At 38.6% G+C, this 20,381-nt stretch overlaps 1 protein-coding gene and 1 pseudogene across 5 annotated transcripts in view; one reads left to right on the top strand and one right to left on the bottom strand.

The window, feature by feature from the left end:
• Window positions 1-20,381, bottom strand: part of Ak5 (adenylate kinase 5) — a 235,026-nt gene that overhangs the window by 91,411 nt on the left and 123,234 nt on the right. For 3 of the 5 annotated variants that reach the window (XM_026409988.2, XM_077791237.1, XM_077791238.1), the window contains exons 7-8: window positions 13,799-13,889; window positions 6,872-6,948 (exon numbers count right to left, since the gene is read on the bottom strand). In XM_026409988.2, the coding sequence (XP_026265773.2) occupies window positions 6,872-6,948; window positions 13,799-13,889 (168 nt within the window). Of the gene's footprint in view, window positions 1-1,199; window positions 1,215-6,871; window positions 6,949-13,798; window positions 13,890-20,381 lie in introns of all 5 variants that reach the window. The other 2 variants (XM_077791236.1, XM_077791239.1) reach the window with 2 other exon arrangements.
• Window positions 12,456-13,152, top strand: LOC113197204 (uncharacterized; annotated as a pseudogene).

The raw sequence follows: 20,381 nt of genomic DNA, 5'->3' as shown, positions 1-20,381 counted from the left end.
AAAATCATGTTAGGGGTAGAAATGAAGAAATAATCACTATATTCCCTTGGCATAAGCCAAGGGAATCCAGAGTTTTAAGAAAGCAGAAATGTCATTGTGTCTTCAGCCCCAGATATTGGGAGCACTGGGAAATGAAACTGGTTTATAGGGCAAAATGGGAGGTGAGAAACTCAGCATCAGAGGAGTTGATTTTAAAGGAAAGCGATGAGAAAGACACTTGGCACTGTTGACAACTCTTTCTTCAAAGTAGAGGTAGAGAATTTTGCAAATAGAGAAAGATACTTTTAGGATGAGAGCCTTGAGAAAGGAAATGCAATATCTGTTTATAGAGCGGGATTCTGAAGAAGACACAAGGGGTGTGATTATATCTATATAAGCATACATAGTTAAATAGTTTGTTATTATTTTGAACAAAATGCTGTTAGATACACTAAGAATAAGAAAAGCAAGTTTCAAAATTTTTTCAATATATATATATTTTAGGTATAGGTGGACACAATACCTTTATTTTATTTTTATGTGGTGCTGAGGATCGAACCCAGTGCCTCACACATGCTAGGGGAGCGCTCTACCACTGAGCCACAACCCCAGCCCCACAAGTTTCTATTTTATCTTTACTTATTCATTCTCTTAGGTTGTGTTAGTTAACTTTTTGCTGGTGTGACCAAAATACTTGACAAGAACACTGAGGGGAAAAAAAGTTTATTTTGTGTTCACAGTTTCAGAGGTTTGGTCCACGATCAGCTACCTTCATTGCTCTGGGCCCCAGATGAGGCAGAACACCATGGAAGAAGGGCATGGGTAGAGGAAACCTGCTCAGTTCCATGCAGCTAGGAAGCAGGGGTGGGAGAGAGGGAGGAAAGGAAGGAGGGACAAAGAGGTAGGGGCAGGAGCCTGCAAGGCCAGGGACAAAATGTAATTCTCCAAGGACATGTCCCAGTGACCCAGTTCTTCCAGCCATACCTAACCTTTCAGTCTTGCCTAAACCTACTTACCTAACTTCTTTCAATAGCCAGCCAGCAGTTCATTCAAATTACTAATCCATCAAATGGATTAATCTGCTGCTGAGGTTATAGCTCTTATAATCATTTTTACCTCTGGATATTCCTGCATTGTTTAGTACATGAGATTCAGGGAATATTAAAGATCAAACTATAACAGATCGCTTCCTTTCTTGGTGAGGATTTCAGTTTCTGAACTATGTCTATAGTTTCCTTTTCTCTTAAGAATTTCTCTTAACATTGTTTTTAAGACAGGTTTACTGGTCACACATTCCTCAATTCTTGTCTGAGAAAGTTTATCTTTTCCTTTATTTTTCAAGGGCAATTTTGTGAGGTATAGAATTCTGCGTTGGTATAGTGCACATACCCTCCTTCCCTGCCAAATACTCCATTCTATTTTGTTTGCATGGCTTCTGAGAAGAAGTCAGGTGTAACTGTTATTTATTTTACTGTCATATAAGTAAGGTGTTTGCCCCAATAGTTTCTTTCAAGATTTTTTTCTTCAATACTGTGCAGTTTGAATATGATATGTCTAGGTGTAGTTTGGTTTTCTTTGGCATTTATCCTTGGCTTGACATTCTCTGGGCTTTGTGGATCTGCAGTTTAAAGTCTGGCATTAACTTGGTGGAAGTTCACAGACACTGTGGCTTTGAAAATTGCTTTTGTTCCTTTCTCTTTATTTTCCTTCCTGTATTTCCATTATGCATATATTATACCTTTTGTAACTGTTCCACAGTTATTGGATATTCAGTTCTTCATTTTTTTCTCTGTATTTTAATTTTGGAAGTTTCTATTGTCAAATCCTCAAGCTCAGAGATTCTTTATTCAGCTGTATCCAGCTGACTAAAGAACCCATCAGAGGTATTGTTCATTTCTAATCCAGTGTTTTTTAAATCTCTAGCACTTCTTTCTGATTCTTTCTTATAATTCCCATCTCTCTGCTTACATTATCCAGCATGTTGTCCTTTACTTTCTTTTTCATTAAAGCCTTTAGCATATTAATTATAAGTTTAAAAAAAATTCCTGGTTCGAGAATCTCACATTCCAGCCATATATGACTCTGGTTCTGATGTTTGGTCCGTCTATTCAAACTGTGTTTTTTGCCTTTTGGTATGCCTTATAATTTTCAATTGATTGATGGATATGATGTACTGGGTAAAAGAAACTGCAGTAAATAGCATTTTGTAATGTACTTGTAAAGTAGGGGAGGGGAGGGACATTCTATAGGCCTATCACTTGGTCTTAGTTTTCTGGTGAGCCTGTGCACCTGGACTGTGAACTTCATCAGTGATTCTTGTTTTTAAAATCCCTCTGGGGATTTCTGTTTCTCCAGGTAGGTTGGGCTCTGGTAAAATAATTTCTTTGGACAGTAGGATTTGTTAAGAAGAATAGAATGCTCAGGCATATTTCCAATTTTTTTTTTCTTCTCCTTCTGCCAGGAGATTGACAGGAATTTTTTTTCTGATGTTCACTGTGATCACCTGATGGAGCTCCTGGAGGTGACTCTCACAAAGGTGTGGGGGCTTCCAAGACTAGGACCCTGTGGGGTTTTTAAGCTCTTGGATTCGTTCACACTGAGCCTCTAAGCACTTTTAATTATTCATTTCTTCCTACCCTAGCACTGGTTCCCATGAAGTTTCTGTTGGTGGGTTTCTGTCTCTCCAGCTAAGTTGTGATGTGCCTCTCTGTCTCTTTAGGGTTAGTGTCATATGTTTGGCCTACAACCTTACTTCTCTGAAGGATATAAGCAGGGCTGATTTTTCAGCATGTTCAGCTTTTTACTTGTTCTTAGGACAAAGTGGCAACTTCTAAGCTCCTTGCATCTGGGTCCAAAAAGTGAAAGTGCTCAGACAATTAGTATCCACTTAGCTGAAGAAGTGAGGGCCTTGGTTATCTCTAGGAGATCACTGGGGCCTGAAAAGTTCTGTTTGAGTCAGATCTGGGGGAAGGCAGGGAGGGAGTTATATTTTCGAACAGTTGTTCTACACAAGCTCAGTGTGCTCCCTTCCTTGCACAGCAGTTCTTCTAAGTGAGATGACAGTCATGACTTTCTAGGAGAGATGCAAAAGAGGCTCAGGAAGTTACCCCCCAAATCACAAGTGAAGTAAAGAACTAGAATTCATTTCTTGGCTTTCAAAAAAGTGGACATGTATTGAGCGTATGCCATATTCCCAGCCATGTGGCAGGCATTGAGGATACACAGAGCAGAGCCTAGTCTATGTCCTGCATTAAAATATCACAACCTCAGGAGCCATGCCCCCTGAAGAAGGTGAACGGAACACGTAGCAAGAGAAGGGCTTTCTGAAAGGAAACTTGGTCCTGATGGTGCACAAATAGGGATTATCTGGGATAGAGGTGATGGAGCTGGGGAAGCTTCCCTAAAAAGGGAAGGGACTGCAAAGCACACCCTACTTCAAGGAACTGCAAAAGCTTTGGTGTTGCAAGGATGTGGTTGGAGAGGAATGTAGGGGTCAGATACTGCTTTGTACATTTTCATGTATTATGCTTAGAGGTTCTGATTGAATTCTGAAATCAAGGAGCCAAGAAGGGTTTTAAGTAGTGGAATGCCATGATGGAGTCTGCTTTCACAAGATCATTTTAGAAACGAGAAGACTGGGGCAGGGAAACTGGTTAGAAGGTTGTCCCTGTGGTCCTAGGGAGGAAGGCTGAGGGTGTCAACCAAGGAAGGGGTAGTGGAATTGGAGAGGGTTGGAGCAATTCCTGCACGGAACTGACCAAACGGACACAGGGAAGGAGAGAGGCTAGGAAAATACCCTTGTTTCTGGCTTGGGCAGCTGGGGGGATGGTGGTATCATTTACTGAAATAGAGGAAACAGAAGGAAGAACAGATTTTGTGGGGGAAGATGGTGAGCTCAGTTTTGGACGTGTAAGTTTGAAATGCACATGGGAAATCTCACCAGTGCTATGTTGTAGGTAGACATGACAGGAGCTTACCAAGGAATTCCACGTGAAGCCGGGACCCTGGTTGTTACTGAGCTTCTCAAAGGAGAATGTGTGCAGTGAGAAAAGAAGGGGCCACTACCAGGATGTTGGGGAACGCCCACATTTGAATAATGGACCAATGGAGAGTTCAGCAAGGAAGCCAGGAATGAATGAAGAGAGAAGTAGGAGAGAGGGAGAGCGCTTACAAGGAGGTGCTGCAGCCTGTGGTGAAGAACAGAGATTTGCAGTGAAGGCTGACTTGGTGTACACTAAACCCATCTCTCTCTCTCCCTGGGCACATTAGGAAGCTCCATTTTCCAGGCTCTTTGCATGGTCGTAGAGCTAGCAACTAGGGCTGCCACTGACCATGAGGCGAGCTCATGTGCAGTTAAGAGCAGGTGCATCACGATCAAGCTCTTCTCCCCATCCATGATCCTTTTGGACTCACTTATAAAAGGACCTCTGGAAGGAAAGCACTCAGATTTTCAGTTTTATTTTCTACCCCAGCACAACCGAGTCTATTTTCCCTGATCCCGGCTCTGGAATCAGATCTCTGGGTTTGAACCTCTTACCAGCTGGGTGGATTTGAATTAACTGCTTAATTTCTCTGCACCTGTTTCCTCATATAAAACTGGAATAATAGCATAAATATGTATTTCCTAGAGTGGTCTGAGGATGAAATTAGGTAATTAATGTGAAGCACTAAGAAGAATATTAAAGACTCTAGAAATGTTAGGAATTAAGGGAGAGTAGAATGTCAAGGACAGGGGAATGGCTTATGGCAGAGGCCCATGGATTAACGGCCTGCAGGTCAGATCTGTCCTGCTGCCTACTTGTGTACAGCCTCTTAGCTGAAAATGTGACATTTTAAAGGTTGAAATAAATCATGTGGGGAGCGGGAGCATGGGAAGAATAGACGAACTCTAGATAGGGTAGAGGGGTTGGAGGGAAAGGGAGGGGGCATGGGGTTAAAAATGATGACAGAATGTGATGATCATTACTATCCAAAATACATGTATGGAAGACACGAATTGGTGTGAATATACTATGTATACAACCAGAGATATAAGAAATTGTGCTCTATATGTGTAATAAGAATTGTAATGCATTCTGCTGCCGTATATAAATAAAAAATACATAAATCATGTGAAAATTATGTGGAGTTCAGATTTCAGTACCCATAAATTTTGGGGGGGACACAGTCATGCTAGTTAGTTTACATATTTTTATGGCTGCTTTGTACAACAATAATGGGATTTGAGTAGGTACAGCAGAGACTATATGGCGAGCAAAGTCTGAAATATTGAAAAGCTGGTTCTTTAAAGAAACAGTTTGGTGACTCCTGGGTTACAGTGTCAAATGCAGTAAATGTCAGGAAAGATAACTAAAAAGTGCTGACCAGAATTAGCAATAGATGACCAGTGACTCTCATCATGGCTCTCCTGGAGTGGTAGAAGAAAATAGATTTTTGGTGGCAGGCAGATCCAAGTTTGATTTCTGATTCTGTAACTTGTTAGTTGTGTGGTCTATTTCTTCCTTTTTTTTTCTGTCTGTTCCTTTCCATTCTTTCATGGACTTGTTTCATGGTTTGGAACCTTCCCTTTATTTCTTTGAATGTTCTAAATATTCCTCTATTAAGATTTCCTTCAGATTTTTTTTTCTGTTATTTCTAGCTCCTGGGGGTGTGAAGTCTCCCATTTGTTGCTGCCTGTCTTGTTATATGTCAATTCTTTGTGCAGTCTATAATTTTAGGTGCACATGATGAGTGGTTGTTTGGCATTTGCTTCTGCTGAGGCCTTAAGAGTCAGCAACTGAAAAGGCTCCAAAAATGTATCACTGAACAACCTCTTTGGAGGCTAGGATGGAGGCAGTAGAGTGTGGGTGCTGGGGAATGTGCCTCAAGTTCACATTCCCACTGTGAAACCACTTGTATATAACCTTGACCTAATTACTCTTCTTGTTTAAGTTTTCTTTTCTGTGAAGTAGAAATAAAAATTCCTACTCTTTAGAGATACTGTGAAGAATTAATGAAATAATATAAGGAACTCAGCACAATGTTGTGCTACATGTAGCAAGTACTTGATAAATATTAAAAACTACCATAAATATTTGGTAGATATTATACACTTGGCAATATTTTCTCCTTGTTTTGTGATATAAGGAAGAAGCTTGATGTTCATAGAAATAGTTTCTGAAAATACAAAATGTACAGTTGATTATTATGTATGGACACTGGTCAGATCTCTCTGCTCTATTTGCGACGCATATTAGTTTAAAATGGGAACAAAAAACCCTCATTAGAACATATTCACTTAGTTTTCAGCCATTGGTAAGGAGCACTGATGGATGTTGGGGGGGAGTTTCAGACATTATCCTTTTTCAAAAATAGCTAATTAGAAGTTGGATCATTTGCCAACTATTTTGGGTCATTAAAATACAGCAGGAAAGAGAGTTCTTCTGCTGGGAGGGAAAATGACCCAGATAAAGTTCTTCAGTCTTATTCAAAGAGAACATATATTTATTTTTTGGCCATGTTTTCCTCAGTCACTATTCCAATTGAAAGGTTAGAAATAGACTGGCAGAGCCCTGAGCCCATAGCTGATTCTCATACATATTACCTATTTATTAGTGGGAAGGATAGAAGCAGGCAAATTCTTGGGCAAGAGAACCTTATTTCTGTCTCAAGTAACTTCCAACCACAAATCTTTCCTTAATTAACTGCTATTTTGGATCTATAGATAAGGGAGGGTCAAAGAGCCAAATGGTGAAAGACAGCTGTAGGCTACTATGATTTATCATGAAATATGTTATTAGTTACCCATAAGGATTTCACAAAATGAAGTCTTATAATTCTATTTTTCACAAAAAATCACAAAGTCTAATATTAGAAACATTTAAATAGAGAAATAGTTTTAGATTTATATTACCTGATCTTCATAATCAGATCCTGTATCAATGATCTCTCCAGTGTCCAACATCATTGAAGGATCAAAGTCACTTGAACCTAAATTTAGAAAAGGAAAAATTAGCTGATGGAGGCTGTTTCTAAAGAAAGAAATCCCCTCTGAGGTTTCCATATTGTTCTAGGATTCTATTAAATTCACAAACATTTCTAGATGCTTCCCATCTGCCGGGAACTGCATTTGAGCTGGAGATTGAAGATGCAGATACTTAGGGTGCTGTGTCCACCCCTAAGAATATGACAGTACTGTGGAGAATGATTTGTCAACAGCAAGATTCAGAGATCAAGAAGAGTGAGTCAACTGTGGCTAGTAGAGGAAGTGGTGGAGTTGGGATTCTTCATAAGGAGCTGATCTGTGAACATGAACACTCAGGGCAAAATGTGATTTGTCCAAGAGAAATAGCTTCAAGATGTGCTAGAGTAACTAAGGTAGAAGGAACACCACATACGGAGTGGGAGAAGAGCAAAAGGTTTCCAGAAATAAAAGGGCTGAACCTGCCCACTCCCGAAAAACCTGAGATGTTTTCCCTCAAGCCTTTGGGGTCACCTCAGTCTCTGAAGGTGAGAAAAAATCAGATTAACTTAATTTTTTAATAGAAAGATTGCTCTCCTGGGTATTATAGGTTACATTAAATCACTTATCCATTTCCTCCCAAACTTAAACCACTGATTTTCACAAAGGGGCTTCTGAAGCACAATTTATTCATAGTTCTCACTTAATAATTCAAAATATACATCATCTCAAAATATACATCACCTTATCAGGAAGGAAAATAGATACAAAATCTAAAAGATTTATATTACCATAATCTAAAATATTATGTATCCTGTAAAATAACGAACAAACTCATGTTTTACTATAAATGTGGCCTTGCTGAATAATTCCTGGTTAGACTATTGTATGAGTAATATTTAGTGAAAATAGCTTCTCACAAAACATCAAGCACCTCGCACACTTCTCAGACATGGACCTGTCCCAGAGATGTTGCCTCTGTACTCTCCCAAAACAGGAGCCAAGACTGCCTGGTGCGGTGGTGCATGCCTGTAATCCCAGTGGCTTGTGAGACTGAGACATGAGAATCATGAGTTCAAAGCTAGCCTCAGCAACTTCGAGGTGCTAAGCAACCCAGCGAGACCCTGTCTTTAAATAAAATGCATAATAGGGCTTGGGATGTGGCTTGGTGGTTGAGTGTCCCTAAATTCAATCCCCGGTACCAAAAAAAAAAAAAAAAATGAGAGCCAAGGTGTGTCCTCACTCTGCTTTTCTCTTTGCTCTCTTATCTTTAGCGCCCCCTCTACCCCCATCTATTACAATGACCAAGTGCTAAGCAGCAACACCACTGTTTCTGTCTTCAAAATTTTTTAAAAACAAGATAAAGTTTTCCCATATGGAGACCCTTGAACCATCAAGCCATTCTGGAGAAGTCACTTGATGCAGAGTTGACATGTGTAGTGGCACAGGTGTGTTCAGAACAACTCTACTGATGCTAGTTGCCAGTCACATCATCGGAGCAGCCTTGGCCAATTCTGTTGCTAATGAGGCAGTTGGTAGAATGGCACTGGGAAGTCTTTGCCCCTTGATACCAAGAGGGTAAGACTAGAGCATGAAGTGGGAAACTTTAATTTTTATGTGTACCTTTTTAAAATGAGTGGGATTATATGTAATTTTCCTATCATTGTGCTTTGGTATTTTTCAAATAAAGAATTTTGTAAGTGTATCTTGGAGACAAAATACTTGACTGTCTCAAAGCCCAGTCTGAAAGTCAGCTTACATTTATGTGTTAAAGGCAGTAAAGATGTTAGAAGTAAATTGCAATTTTTTTTCATTATATGTCATAGATATTTTAGAACCAAAATTTTGCAGAATCCCACTCTGTCATTTTAGAAGAGAAGAAAACGAGATGCAGAGAAGTTAAATAACTTGGTGAAGGTCAATACAGAAAGTATGAGATCAAAGGCAGGGCCCTTAGCTCCAATTCCTTCGAACATACTCCACCACTGCCTCCAAATAGCTTTACAAATATTACCTTTCACTGAAGTCTCTACAGGAGAGGACCTGGAGGGGTATACTATCTATTCTGCATTCTGAGAAAATGAGGATCAGTGATAATTCTCAGTGAGATGGATCTTGGGGTGACTGTGAAAATAGCAGGGTCACAAGTGGAATTAAGGAGTCTTGTTCAAGCCCATGACCATCAATGTTCCATTGCTGCTATTGGTAACATCATTAAAGGTAATATGAATTTTGTTTAGTTGTCATTACTTCCTCAATGTGGCTGTTATCTACCACTGTCTAGTGACATGGTGATAGGTAGGTGGATTCAAACCTGTGTCCTACTTATTTTGTTTAACTGGAAACAGTTCTTTCAATTGTTTTCAAAAAGTACAACCTGAAGGGCTCTTCAAAAACCTAGTTAACAGATACCACATATGAATATTTGATACTGAAGCAAGTTTATTAGGAAATTATCTTTGACAATAGCAGAATGAAAAGATTTTTTTGTTGTTGTTTAAGAAAAACTCCTGCTTATAATAGGAAGAAGAGATTGGCTTTCCTAATCAAGTGCTTTTAACAGAAATTTCAATATATCATTAAGGGATAAAATTTCTCAACACATTGTTGCTCCTGGCAACAGCAGCATTAATATATCAGGAGGCAATAGACAAAGGATATCATCAGCAGCTCAGATAATGATTGAAAGGCTTTTTTTTCTTTTAGCATTGGTTGCTTGGTATGCTCAAAATGAGACCTTTAATAATAGTCCACCATTTACAGGGAGGTAAATAGACATATGCACACACTTTCGAATTCTTTCAATGGGCAAATTAACACATAAAACAACTGCAAATGATCTTGTTACTCAAAAAAAGACAGCAAAATCAGGACATTTTGAAAAAGTGATAATGTGGTTTTCATTTCTCCTGATTTTGAATTTCTCGATTTCTTTTCAGATTTAAAAATATCTGTTCTATAGATAGTATGGAAAGGTCTTAGCTGAAATGTAGAACCCCACAGAGAAGACTTAGCGTCACTAGTTTTAGATGTGGTATGGTCTTCGGAAATATTATTTTCAGGTTGTCTCCTTTAATTTAAATGGAAGATGAGACAGATTGGCTTTAGAGGTACTAGAGACTAAATGCATTGCTTCCTGAGACAATGTTAGAGACTTTTTTTCTCCCGGTGAATTGTTAGTCAAAAGTTTTAGGAATTCTCCTTCCACTTTGAGTGCTTCCTGAACAGTGACAGGTACAGGTAAATAAAACCCCTCCAATCCTCCATTCAGTCCTCCAGGGAAAGCAGGCTCTCCCTTGCTCCAACTTCCATTAACTGCAGGCTGCTCTGTAAGAGGAGGTTGCATTTCATCCCTGAATCTAAAAAACACAGCTTAGAAATGAAATGCATTCTATGCATACATGCCGAATGAGAGTAAAGAAAAGGATGTTTACACTTTACCTTTGCAGATCTTGCTCTCATTCACTTAGTCTACAAACATGAAGTACCTCCTTGTAAATGCCCCACTGCATCAGGCACTAAGAATCCTGCTCTAATTTCAACAGTCATGGAAAGTGTTAGCAATGCTTTTGTGTCAGAATTCCTTTGAGGAAGAGAAAAAATATTATTTGGAAAAATATCCTGAGTACTTGGTACCAGGAAGTGAGCTCCTGGAGGGATCTGAGTGTTGCAGGTCGGTTCTGGGTGAGAAGAGGAGGGGAGTGGATTATTTCAATACTTCAGGACAGGGGTTGGGAAAGAGGAAAAGAGGAATGGAGAAGAGAGTAGAAGAAAATACAGGAAAAGGAGGGAAATTTGTGTGACATGTGGTCTCTCCCTATGAGCCCTCAAGTCCTTAGCAAAAATACTACCACATATACAGCCTTTTTAGTGCGGCAGCCACATGTTTTACACATAGAAATCATTCACTCTTGGCAACAATCCTATGAGGTAGGTGCTATTATTTCCTTTAAAAAAATAAATCTCAGTCCCTTTTATAAAACGTTGCTATTGAAGCCAACCACTTCCAAGTACAACCATCAACTCTGAACAAAATATGAATTATACCTAGGAATTGAAATTAACCTAGATGAGTTCTGGCTATTGTTTTAAATGCATATATTCCTCTTTATAGATAAGAAAATGTAGGGCCAGAGAGATTGATTGATGTGGCCAGATGGCTCTTCCAGAAGTCCTAATGGAGGACTCCGTAGAGCAGACACTGCAGATGAAACTGAAAATTTGGAGCTCATGGCAGCCTATGGGAAAAGGTGAGCAAGTGTGCACTCAGCTTGGGAGCAAAGACTTGGTGTGCCTGGGAGTCCCACGCTTAGACGGTGGCCCAGCTGAGGTGGCCAACTGGAAAAGGAAGACCTTATGTACCCTCTCTTATGAGATTCACACTGGGCATCAAACCCTCCCTGGTTCTCTGTTTTTCTCTCTGTGTGTCCTCATGAAATCTTATGCTTTAATAAAGGAAACTGCTGCTTAACCAACAATCCTGTGCCTAAAAATTGTGCAGGAAAAGCACAGGACATTATGCAAGGGCTTAAACAAGTCTGGAATGGTGTCTGAGAGGCTCCTTGAACAAATCACTCTTGTACTGAGGCCAGCATCTAGCCAGGTGAAGGAGGAGGCTATAGAGTTGGGAGAGTAGAGGGATGTCATGAGGATGGGTTTCCTGAGCAACTGGGAAAACAAGTGCAAAACAGCTACAGAAGGAAGGTACTGGAGCCATTGAAGGAACCACAAGAAACTGATATGGGTGAGGGATGGAGGTGATGCCCTGCACAGTGGGAAAGCTAGGGATTTGTGGCTTTCTGCTATGTGAGGAACACCATTGCCCAGCCTGCAGGAAGGTCACTGAAGGGTTTGTTTTGTTTTGTTGTCAGAAGCCAGCACAGTTGCAGGACTGCAGGACAAAGCTACTTTGGAGAAATGCCACTAGTGAGCCATAAGGTGTTACGAAGTTGTAAAGAGCGGGCAGCAAAATTCAGCTCCTCCACACTACCGTATTAGCATACTAAGGATATGTAGCAGCTAGATACTTGTTCTTATTTTAAAAATTATGTTTTAAATAAAATATTAACTTAAAAGGCACAGGAATCGTAGCATTTTTTTTTCAGAGCAATTAGTAGTCTTATTTACATGATGCAACATAGTTCTAAATATTCCATCTTTCCTGCAACAGGCAGGAAATATCACTGGAAAATTAGGCAGGAGAGTTTGTATCAGTTATCTGTGCTCTGCTGATCTGCCCAGAAAGATCTCCACTTCTTTCTTCTTACAATTCTTCCATTCTTGGCAACTACACTTAGGTAGCTTCACATGGTGGTTTAAAATTTTAAATGTTTTGCCTTGTACTTCATAGCCCAGAATGTTTTTACCTTTTGAGGCCATAACTCTGGAGAAAGGTCAAGACTGAGACCAAGATTTGAAGGGTGAGATAGCACTATGTGTGCAACTGTTGCTGTGGTTAGCATGATGTCCAAGGGCAGGGCTCAGAGCAGAAGCATCTGAACCAAAACGCTAGACGGAAGGCAGCATCGCAGGTCTAATGTGTCCCCGTTTCCTCCGTGCTTGTGACCACACCAAATTGATGAGACAGAAGCTGGCCAAGATGAATTGGCCAATGATCCCTATGAAGGTGGTACCTCTCCATAAGAGAAAGGTGAAGGCCATGGAATCAAGCGTAGAGGAGAGTCCTAGGGGCTTGTGTAGAAACCCATGTACAAAATGACATGGAGGCAAAGCCAGCATCCAGAGAAGAAAGAAAATATCCTGTCTTAGGACCTCATTGAGTACATACAATACATGGTGGAGAGCCATGGGGAGGCCTTGGCTGGGAATGGGAAGAATTGCTATCAGGATACTCTGAAACACATTGGGAAGATCAATGTCTATAAATGTTTTTACCCAGCAGAGTGGCAAGACTTCATCGATTCTTCACAGAAGAATAAGGTGGAGGGTGAGTGGCTGGTTTACAGCTGCCCCAGGCTGAGCCCGTCTATGGGACCAGCAGTGTTGAAGGCAAGGAAGGATGTGTGGCTTCAGAAGAGCTAGCTACGTGCCATGGGATCAGAAGGTTTTCTGCACACACTCACTCACACACATATTCACACTCACCCAGTCTCTTTCCTGGATAAGGAACTGTTTCTCAGAGGCTCAACTTACACTCTTCTGGGGCCTCATGGAAAAGCCAGAGTGTGCTGTTTGAAGAGTGGGCATTTCATTTGAATACAGTGTGTACATAAAACAAAATTTATTATAAAAATAATATTGTTCTCAGTCTTGACATTTCTTCTGAGTTTTGACCTCAAAAGGTAAAACCCAAAAGTTCTGTGCTATTTTTAAAAAAGAGAGAGAATCATCTACTTAGAGCTGGTAGGTGAAGTTATGTGGGCAGTGAGTTGGACCAGAGTCAGAATAGAGAATAGAGAATAGAGAACTGTGAGCGCCACTTGTCTTAGGCAAACTCCCAGGTAAGAGTGCTAAAGAAGGGAAAGGGCAGGGCCCACAGGAGCTGTGGATTGGGATGGAAGTGCTTTACTCAGGCAATATAGAAGAAATCCCTTTAGGCTGGGGGAGTCTTGGAGGAATTATAACTTTTAATTGTTGCACAAAGTATATGGATTAGTTTAGATTTTTTTTTCCTATTACGTTGTGACTACCTGCTAATTTAGATGTGCCACGACAGGAAGAAAAACGTTAACAAACTGCAAAGGACAGATTTATAACCCTTCCATTCTATTTTGGTCTACCCCTTTATTTTTAAACCAGAAAGAATGAGGGCTGTCCTTTAAGCTTACAGCAATTTGTTGGGCTTTACCCATTAATACAAAGTACGACATTTGGCAGGTGATTGTGGTGTATTGTTGCCCAAAGGATGTAGCAACTTACCTGCTGCATTTTCTTTGTTGGGAAATAATTTGCTGTCAACTGCCATACTGATGTCATAGAACACCTCATCCTCGTCTCGGTCAGCATCAAACTGGGGGAAATCAGGACAGACAAATGTGGAATGTGAGTATACATAAATCAGTTCATCCCCAAACATAATGAATGTGCATTGCACAACTATATCTGTGACAAAGGACAAAGAAAATAAGGCACTTAGTCTTCAATCAGACATTTAGAGAGTTTTTAAGTCCAGATTTCATATCAAATAAAGAAGGGCATTAGGAAGTAAATGTATAGTCATTTAAGGATAAGAAAAGTGCATACCATATTGTCTTCACATACAAAGCAAAGTTTCCCTCCCGAAGGTATTGGAGATCAAACCCAGGGCTTTGCACTTGCTAGCCAAGCATTCTACCACTGAGCTATACTCCCGGCTCTTTTTCAAATTTTATTTCAAGACAATCTTGCTAAGTTGACCAGACTGTCCTCAAACTTCCCAGCGTCCTCTCTTAGACTGCTGAGTAGCTGGGATTACAGATGTGTATGACTGTGCCCAGCATAAACCCCCTCCAAATCAAATTTAAGATACTGTCCTGAATACAACAAATACTATATTACAGATATGGTCTATGAACACTATAGACTTAGATGTAACAAAAATTAAATATTTACTTTACCATTCCATAACATTTACAAAATTTTGAATATCTTAGAATAATGTGGTTATATGCACGAAACTGCTCTTTCCCAAGAGGTTCAAATGTTTAAAATACATCTCTCTTTTTTATTAAAAATCACATTATTGAATTATAATTGATATACAACAAGATGTGTGTCTCTGTAGTGTACAGATTGTCTAAAGTTTGGTATCTATACATACCTGGGAAATAATCATAAAATCAAAATAGTGAAAATTATCTATCACTCCCCAAAGTTTAGAATTCTTTTTCCTATCTCTCTCAGGCACCATGGATTTGATTTCTGTTAAATTATTTGCATTTTCTAGAATTTCATATAAAATGAAAAGTATGCAATCTTTTTTGTCTGGATTCTTTTACTCAGCCCAATTATTTTGAGTGTCATCAATGTTATATCTGTAGTTAATTCCCTTTCATTACTCAGTAGAATTCCATTGCAGGTATATATTTTGAATCCCATCCCAGTAATTTTTCATCTTAGACATTGTAGTTTTCATCTCTAGATGTTTGATTTGAATCTGTGTGTGTATGTGTGTTTCTGGGGATAGAGCTTGCACATGTTAGGTAAGTAAATACTTTTGTGCTATACCCCCAGCCCTAAGTCTTTTTTTTAAAAAAATTGTTTTTCATGAATTTAATTGTTTCAACATCTGAAATTAAATTATAATAGCTATTTCAACATTCTTCTTTGCTAATTCTAACATTTACATCAGTTCTGATTGATTTTTATCTCTCATAGTGGAGAATTTTTTTTCTTTGTATGCCTGGTCCTTTTTTTTTTTTTTTTTTTTTGGATGTCAAGCATTGACATTTGGACCTTGTTGTGTGTTGGATATTTTTGTATTACTATAAATATTCTTAAGCTTTGCTCAGGAATGTAATTTAATTACTTGGAAACAGTTCAATCTTTCAAGTCTTGCTTTTAAGATTTGTTAGGCTGGACCAGAAAACTATTGAATTTAGGGTTACTTGTTTCTTACTGTTAAGGGAAGACTTTTCTTGGTCCTCTCTCCAGAGTCTTGTCAATGAAGAGGTTTTCTACTCTGGCTGGAAGAAAGATGCATAAGTCCAAACCTGGTGTGAGCACCACGTAATGTTCCTTCTTACCTTTTCAGGGGGTTCTTTCTTGGTTTCAGATAATTTCCTCATGTGGATGCACTGAATAGGACTCTGCTGAATACTGTAGGAGGGGGGCCCTCTGCTTATCTCCAGAACTCTCTGTGCTGTGCTCTTATCTCTGATACTTTGGTTCTATGAACTCAAACCACCTTAGTCTCTTGGACTCGCGGCTCCATCTCCTCAACACACACGTCCACCAGACTCCCCAGGGCTCCTTTTTCCCTGGCACTGCAGAATGAAAACTCTCCAGCCAGTCAACTGAGGCAAGCACAGGGCTGGCTGCACCTAATTCCTTTCTCTCAGGATCTCTTCATTGTTTGATGTCCAGTGTCTTGAAAATTATTTTTAAGTAATTTTTCATGTTTATGTATTTATTTGCTTATTTAACTTTTGATCATTTCATGTGGGAGGGAAAATTCAATCTCTTTTTATTCCATTTTGTTAAGGGGTAGAAGACTCAATCCACTAGTTTTTAATCTTTTTTTTAAAATTCTGATTTGTTATATATGACAATGGAATGCATTACAATTCATATTACATATAAAGAGCACAATTTTTCATATCTCTTGTTGTATACAAAGTATATTCACACCATTCATGTCTTCATACCTGTACTTTGGATAATCATGTCTATCACACTCCACCATCATTTCTAACCCCATGCCCCCTCCTTTCCCCTCCCACTCCTTTGCCCTATCTAGAGTTTGTCTATTCCTCCCATGCTCTCCTTCCCTACCCCACTATGAAACAGATTGATGCTGGTTGTTTTAATGAATCATAATAGTAGCCATTATTTATCAGGTGGTTAGTATGTGCCCAATACTGTTAAAACACTTCATGAACTAGATTTATTTTTAAAGTCATGTTTGTTGAAGTATAATTTATATGGTACAATTTACATCATTTAGTTTTATAGATATATGAATTTTGATAACACAAATATAAAAAATGACAACATTTTATGGATACATAGTACTACCATCAAGATATAGAATATGTTACCTTGTTCTCCTTTACTTCTTTTTTTAAAATTTTAATATATTTTCATTTAACCCAATGATTGCCAACATAATTTGCAAAGAAAATAATTGTTATTAGATATTTCATGTTCATTTTCTTTGTCCTAGTAATTCTTTGGAATCTAATGTCTATTTAACATAAAGCACACCTCAATTCAGACTAGACACATTTCAAATACTCAGTGGCCTCATGTAACCAATGGCTGCCATATTGGTTCCTTTCTCCATCTTTCACCTTTTGGTGAGACATATACTGTAGGCTGCATGATAAGTCTCATTGTTATGTGGTTTCTTGTTGAGTTCCATCAGAAAGGGACACCAAAGAGATGAATTTAGAATATACAAGAGTAGAGTGAGGTGTTTTATTCCTCCCTATAAGACTATTAGACTGTGAGTTGGATTCTACATTCTTTTGATGGGAGTAACTTCAGTTAGGTCAACCTTCTCCTACAAGTTTTTCATAGTGGCTCTCTCTTATTTTACCTCCTACCTCTCCAAGTTCACAGAAGGAAAGGTGCTTCACAACATTGGTTAGTTACTCTCAACCTTACCCTTACCTAAATTTGGTCTTTTGATGGTATCCTATAATTCTTGAATATTCTGCTCATGGTTTCTTACTATTTTCACTGTGAGGTCAACTTTATTTTCAAGATTGTATATTTTGTCTTCATTGTCTGAGGTCCTAACTTCCAAGTGATCTAGTCTGTTGATGATGGTATCTATTGAGTTTTTTAATTGGCTTATTGTTTCTTTTGAGGATTTCTATTTTTTTTTCAGTATCTCTTTCTTGAAGAAATCTCTTACAACTTGTATTTGCTCCTTTATCTCTTTGTTGGAATGATCTATTTTTGCATGTATCTGCTCACTTAGGTCATTCTTTAATTCATCTTAGTTATGTATATTCTGAACTCCTTCTCTGCTTCGCTATCTATGGATTCTATTGTTGTAGTATCTTGGTTTGTTTGGGGCACTTTCCTCCTTTGTTTTTTCATGCCTAAGAGTCTTCCTCTCCTGCAGTGTAGATCCGAGGTATGACAGTTCTGCCCTATTGTCTTATAGTGTCCCTACAGCTTACCAATACCTCACTTTTCAGGGAGAGATCAACGTTATGGCACTCAGTGCACCCAATGTGCAGCCATATATCAGTTAGCTTCTGTTTTTACATTTACAGTTTTGTCACTATAATCAAAAAGAGTGAGCTTGGTTATCTTCGATCTTATAGTCAGTAGATTTGCATAATGGTTTACAGTTTCTAATGGTAGAAGGGGGCCTGGGGGTTTCCTGAGATGTTTATGAGGTAGGATTTAGAATATGGAGGTATTAGATTATATGACTAGTGAGAGGGTAATCATAAGAAGTTGGCTGTTAGTAGGAGAAACAAGAGATAGGCAACCCCATACAAGACTCCCTGTTACCTCAGGAACAGGATAACTGTTAGCACTCCGAGTAGAGATCCTTTGGTGCACCCAGGCCCACACGGACCTTGATGATATCTTACCAGGTCCATATTGTTGTCCCTTGATATAAGCAGTGATATCCCAGTTTTGTGGAGTGGCAGCCTCAAGCCTATATGTACCCTGATATTGGGCTGTGGAGCCACGCTTTGGTGAATAAGGAACCCCAGCACAGGGTGGCTCACCACGTATCTCTGGGCCCAGGACAGGCCTATCCTCCTGATCTCCTAGCTTTTCATATTAAATATTATCTTGAAGATAGTTCAGATTCAAGTGGTTTATTCCTTTATATTTTTTCTATTGAAGTGTTTTGTTTTTTCTTGTGAGAGAAATTTGGGAAATCTAAGTTGGACATTTACTTCCTCACCTTTCCTTACAGTTAAAACACAGTCATGAGGGAAAGATGATACTTAGGATAAAAGCAAAGTTCACTAACTCAGATTTTACAGACCTCCAGGCATGTTCCAATTCTGTCAATGGGTTTAAAGAACTTTCAAAAAGATTATTTTTTCCCCTACTTTTTTATGTTTATTATTATTGTTTAAAACATATTTGATGTGCAATAAAATTTCAGAAAAGCATACAATTTGTATTGTTTAATAAATTATCACAAAGTAAACATTTCATCAAGAAAGTAAAAAAAAAAAACAGGATCTTAGCAGAAACACCAGAAGTCCCTCATGACCTGCTCCAATGCTGCCGCCACTCTTTTTCCTCCTTGAGCTAATGCCTGTGCTGTTTTCTCAACACCATAGCTTAGGATTTTAAAAACATTTTTATTTTCTTATTTTTATTGGTGCATTATAAGTGTACATATTGATGGGATTTGTTGTTATATATTTATACATGCACACAATATAACAATATAATTTGGCCAATATCATTCCCTAATATTTCTCCTTTCCCTCTCCTCTTCTTTTCTCCTGGTCTCTTTCCTCACTTTACCCATCTAGATTTCAATTTCATGAGATTCCCCCCAACTTTATTTTGCTTTTTCCTCTCTAGCTTCCTCATATGAGAGAAAAAATAGACTCTTGATTTTCTGAGTTTGGCTTATTTCACTTAGCATAGTGTTTTTCAAGTTCCATCCATTTTCCTATAAATTACATAATTTCATTCTTCATTATGGCTGAATGAAACTCCATTGTGTATATATATATATATATATATATATATATATATATATATATATTACATTTTCTTTATCCGTTCATCCATTGACAGACACCTAAACTGGTTTCATAATTTGGTGATTATGAATTGTGGTGCTATAAGCATGGTATGCATGTATTGTTATCATATGATGACTTTAATTCTTTAGGATAAATACAGAAGATTAGTATAGTTGGGTCGTATGGTGGTTCCATGCTTAGTCTTTTGAAGAACCTCCGTTCTGATTTCCACAGTGGTTGCACTAATTTACAATTCCACTAAAAATGTAAAAGTGTTCCTTTTTTCTTCACATCCTCTCCAGCACTTATTGTTTGTATTCTTGATGACCACCATTCTGCCATTCTGATTGGTGTGAGATGAAATCTTAGTGTTTTTTTTTCTTTTGGGGCACCCAAGATTGAACTCAAGGGCACTTGACCACTGAGCCACATTCCCGAGTCCTATTTTGTATTTTATTTAGAGGCAGGGTCTTACTGAGTTGCTTAGCGCCTCACTTTTGCTGGGCTGCTTTGCAAGCTACAGGGATTATAGGTGTGTGCCTATAAGCATGCTTCAGCGTAGTTTTGATTTGCATTTCCCTAATTGCTAAAGATGTTGAAGACTTTTTTTATTTGTTGGCTGTTTGTATTTGGATCTTCTAAGCATAAGACCATATCATCTGCAAACAGTGATAACTTGACTTCTTCCTTTCCAATTATCTTAAAATATTTTTTTAGCTATAGATGGACACAATATCTTTACTTTTATTTATTTATTTTTATGTGGTGCTGAGGATCAAACTCAGTACCTCATGCAATCAAGGCAAGCACTCTACCACTGAGCTACAACCCCAGCCCTTCCTTTTCAATTGTTATCTCTTTTCTTTCCTTATTGCTCTGGCTAGAATTTCTAGTACTATATTGAATAGGAGTGGTAAGAGTGGACATCATGAACAAGGATATTTTGAGTCCTAAAGTTCTTGATTGCCCAGTCCAAGAGGCAAATATGCAACACAATTCATGAAATCATTTAACAAATAATTTTTGAGTAGCTACTGTGTGCTAGGATAGACTCTTCAACTGATCACCTTGGACAGATGAACATGGAGCTATGAAGAGTGCAGACGACATTCACATAGTCA

The sequence above is a fragment of the Urocitellus parryii genome, chromosome 11 (genome assembly GCF_045843805.1).
Source record: "Urocitellus parryii isolate mUroPar1 chromosome 11, mUroPar1.hap1, whole genome shotgun sequence".
NCBI classification, from domain to species: domain Eukaryota; kingdom Metazoa; phylum Chordata; class Mammalia; order Rodentia; family Sciuridae; genus Urocitellus; species Urocitellus parryii.
The sequence above is the reverse complement of the archived record's forward strand: the minus strand, read 5'-3'. Positions and strand labels throughout refer to the sequence as shown.